This window comes from Arachis ipaensis, chromosome B5 (assembly GCF_059453495.1).
Source record: "Arachis ipaensis isolate K30076 ecotype BB chromosome B5, ASM5945349v1, whole genome shotgun sequence".
Lineage (NCBI taxonomy): Eukaryota > Viridiplantae > Streptophyta > Magnoliopsida > Fabales > Fabaceae > Arachis > Arachis ipaensis.
Window position 1 is genome coordinate 6,623,917 of NC_142440.1, and position 4,718 is coordinate 6,628,634.

A 4,718-nucleotide genomic window follows, 5' to 3' on the forward strand; every position below is an offset into this window, starting at 1 on the left:
ATGAAGTGGTTCGATAGCCTCCTGGTAAGGTCGGTCATTAGTTTCGACAACCTCTCGCGAAAGTACCTCATGCGATTCTCAATCCAAAAGGATAAGGTAAAGTACGCACCGAGCCTCCTGAGAGTAAAACAGGAAGTCGGAGAACCTTTAAGGGACTACATGAAAAGGTTCAACAAAGCGTGTTTGGAGATTCAAGATCTGTCCACGGAGGCAGTAATTATAGGTCTGGTAAATGGACTCCAAGAAGATCCCTTCTCCCAGTCCATCTCGAAAAGGAACCCTACCTCCCTGAGTGATGTACAGGAGAGAGCTGAGAAGTACATCAACATGGAGGAAAATGCCAGGCTTCGAGAGACAAGTTGGCGACCTGGGCACTCTCACTCATCAAAAGAGAGAAAGAAAGAGCCCAAGAAGAAAGAGGAAGTCGGCCTTGAAAGGCCTAGGAGATATCACTCCTATACTCCTCTACGAGTTTCCCTAGTTGATGTATACATGAAAATTTGCCATACTGAAAGATTACCTCCCTCTAGGCCCATCAAAAATAAAAGGGGGGGGGGGAGTCGTGACGACTACTGTGAGTACCATAAGCTATATGGTCACTCAACAAATGATTGTTACGACCTTAAAAATGTGATAGAAAAGCTGGCCAGAGAAGGTCGGTTGGATAGATATCTCATGGAAAGGTCAGACCATAATGGCAAGAGAAATCGAGACGATGAGGACTGAAGAGACCCACCACCACAGACCCCGGAAAGACACATACATATGATCTCGGGAGGATTCGGTGGAGCGGCCTCACGAAGTTATCTCGCAAGAGACACTTGAAGGAAGTCTACCAGGTCGGGGGCGAATCTCCCGACCTACCCACCATTTCCTTTACTAAAGAAGATGTGCAAGGCATAGTTCCCAGACATGACGATCCGGTAGTGATCACTATGATCCTTGCCAATACCCATCTACACAGAACCCTGGTAGACCAGGGAAGCTCGGCCGATATCCTGTTCAAACCAGCATTTGATAAGCTGGGGTTGGATGAAAAGGAGTTAAGAGCTTACCCCGATACCCTATATGGGCTGGGGGATACACCAATAAAACCACTAGGATTCATACCCCTCCACACAACTTTTGGAAAAGGGGAAAAATCCAAAACTCTGAGTATCGACTTCATAGTCGTCGATGTGGGTTCAGCCTACAATTCCCTAATAAGCAGAACTACCTTAAATCGGCTCGAAGCAGTGGTGTCCACCCCCACCATTGCATGAAATTCCCAACACCAGAGGGAATTGCAACCATTAGGGGAGACCAGAAATTAGCAAGAAAATGCTACAACGAAAGTCTGAACTTGAGAGGAAAGGGTAAGGAGGTGCACACAATTGAACTCGGAGGGATCAGAGCTAAAGAAGAGTTGTGACCACAACCCGGGAGAAAAACCAAGGTACAGGTTGGAGAATAGGAAGGAAAAAACACCAACATAGGAGCCAACCTAAAAGAAGATTTGAAGCAGAAGATTATAAGGTTCCTACAAGAGAATTCCGACCTCTTCGCCTGAAAAGCCTCTGACATGCCAGGGATAGATCCCAAACTCATGTCACATAAACTGTCAGTATACCCCAGATCGCGACCTGTTCAGCAAAGAAGACGGAAGCTCGGACCTGAATGAGCTCAAGTGGTGGAAGAGCAAGTACAAGCCCTCCTAGAAGTCAGATTCATCAAAGAGGTCAAGTATCCGGCATGGCTTGCAAATGTGGTGCTGGTCAAAAAATAAAACAGCAAGTGGAGGATGTGCGTCGATTACACTGACCTGAACAAGGCGTGTCCTAAAGACCCATATCCACTTCCTAACATTGATACCTTAGTAGACTCCAGCTCGGGGTATCAATACTTGTCATTTATGGACGCGTACTCGGGATACAATCAAATTCTAATGTACAAGCCGGATCAAGAAAAGACCTCTTTCATCACGCCAAGAGCAAACTATTGCTATGTGGTCATGCCTTTTGGGTTAAAAAATGCAGGAGCCACATATCAAAGGCTGATGAATAAGGTGTTTGCACCTCACATTGGGAGTCTAATGGAAGTCTATGTAGACGACATACTAGTAAAAACCAAGGATGAGGCCGACCTCTTGACCGACCTCTCGCAAGTCTTCAACACCATTAGGATGTATGGGATGAGATTGAATCCTACAAAATGCACCTTCGCGGTGAAGGCAAGGAAATTTTTGGGATTTATGCTTACACAAAAGGGGATTGAAGCCAACCCTGACAAGTGCAAAGCAGTCCTAGAAATGAAAAGCCCGACTTGCTTAAGGGAGGTCCAGCAGTTAAACGATCGACTTGCAGCTCTCTCCAGGTTCTTGACGGGATTAGCATTAAGATCCCTACCACTCTTCTCCCTACTAAGAAAATGTTTTTAAGCCAACCTTCTATTCTGAACCGACCTAAAGTTGGGGAAGAACTCGTCCTGTATCTGTCCGTAGCTGACAAAGCTGTAGCCTCAGCTTTAATTCGGGAAGACGAGGTCGGGCAGCATCCTGTATACTTTACCAGCAAAGTTCTACAAGGCCCTAAATTGAGGTATCAAAAACTTGAAAATTTTGCGTTTGCGTTAATTGTTGCCTCTCGAAGGTTACGGCCTTATTTTCAAGCACACACAATAAGAGTTCGAACGAACCAGCCCATGAAGCAAATCCTTCAGAAAATGGATATTGCGGGTAGAATGGTTCAATAGGCCATAGATCTATCCGAGTTCGACCTCAAGTACGAAACTCGGACGGTAATTAAAGCCCAATGCCTCACCGACTTCATGGCAGAATATGTAGGAGAGCAAGAGGAAGCCTCCACCACATGAGAGCTATACATGGATGGATCCTCCAATAAAGTCGGAAGCGGTGCAGGCAAAATATTAGTCAACCAAGAGGGAACTCAAGTAGAAGTCTCCCTCAAGTTTGAATTTCCAGCCTCTAACAATCAGGCAGAGTATGAAGCCTTGATTGCAGGGTTAAAGTTAGTTGAGGAAGTCGGAGCGACCAAAGTAGAAGTGTTAAGCGACTCTCAGGTGGTGACCTCCCAAATAAATGGAGAATATCAGGCTAAAGACCCCAATATGAAGAGGTACTTAGATAAAACCTTGGAGTATCTTAGGCGTTTTACAGAAACTGAGGTCAAACACATAACTTGGGATCTCAACAGCAGAGCAGACGTCCTCTCCAAGCTAGCAAGTACCAAACCTGGAGGGAATAATAGAAGCCTGATCCAAGAAACTCTCCAAGAACCCTCAGTTACAAAAACAGAGGGCAAACAAGACGTCCTTGAAATATCCGAATTGAACCTCGGATGGATGAACCCATTAATCGAATACCTGAAATTCGACATCCTACCCAAAGAAGAAAAAGAGGCCAAGAAAATCCGGAGGGAAGCACAAAGCTACACTCTGGTGAAAAATAAACTTTATAAAAGAGGAATATCCACACCACAATTGAAGTGCGTCCCGACTTCAAGGACGGTAGAGGTACTGGAGGAAGTCCACAATGGTATCTACGGAAATCATCTCGAAGCAAGGTCGTTGGCTAGGAAAGTCATCTGAGCCGGGTTCTACTGGTCGACCTTGCAGAAAGATGCAGCCGAGTTCGTAAAGTGGTGTCAACCATGCCAAATGCATGCAAACTTCCACGTCGCTCCCCCTCGAGGAGCTCATTAGCCTAACTTCTCCATGGCTTTTTGCAAAGTGGGGATTGGACCTATTAGGACCCTTTTCCCAAGCGCCTGGACAAGTAAAGTACCTAATAGTGGGAGTAGACTACTTCACGAAATGGATAGAAGCAGAACCAATGTCAACCATCACCGCCCAGAGAAGTCGAAAATTCCTCTACAAAAACATTATCACAAGGTATGGAATCCCCCACTCTATTACCACTGATAATGGAACTCAGTTCACAGACTCCACCTTCAGAAACCTGGTAGCCAGTATGAAGATCAAGCATCAGTTCACCTCAGTAGAACACCCACAAACAAATGGGCAAGTTGAGGCAACTAACAAAGTCATACTGGCTGGGTTGAAGAAAAGGTTACAAGATGCAAAAGGAGCATGGGCTGAGGAACTCCCTCAAGTACTATGGGCATATCAGACTACACCTCAGTCCGCCACAGGAGAAACACCCTTCCGACTTGCGTATGACATAGAAGACATGATACCAATTGAAATCAATGAGAAAAGTCCAAGGGTGAGCCTCTATGACGAGGTTGGCAATATACAGGGGCACATAGAAGAACTCGAGCTACTCCTCGAAGTTCGAGAACAAGCCCAGATCAGAGAAGCAGCACCGAAGCAAAGGATGACACACAGATACAACAAGAAAGTCATTTGAAGAAGTTTCGCCCCAGACAACTTGGTCATGATCAGAAATGACATCGGAGTCAACAAGTCAAGGAAAGGAAAGCTCGCTGCTAATTGGAAAGGGCCATATAAGATAAATGAAGTTTTAGGAAAGGGATACTACAAGGTAACCAACTTGAACGGTACCGAGCTACCTAGGTCGTGGCATGCTTGTAATATGAAAAGGTACTATAGTTAAAAGCAAACTCCACTCCCTAATGTACTCTTTTTCCCGACTTCATGGTTTTTTCCCAAAAAGAAGGGTTTTTCTGAAGGGGTTTTAATGAGGCATCAAAGTGGAGGCTAAGGGACAACAATTTTTAACCCCTTAGTAGCAAAAAGTG

The 4,718-nt window shown here is 45.3% G+C and overlaps 1 protein-coding gene across 1 annotated transcript; it reads left to right on the plus strand.

Annotated features, from left to right (window-relative positions):
- On the plus strand, positions 1-4,366 carry LOC148563280 (uncharacterized). The gene is made up of 2 exons (XM_088486711.1): positions 1-486; positions 4,127-4,366. Exons 1-2 carry the CDS (start codon positions 1-3, stop codon positions 4,364-4,366), a joined length of 726 nt encoding a protein of 241 aa, XP_088342837.1.
- The last annotated feature ends 352 nt before the right edge of the window (positions 4,367-4,718 follow it).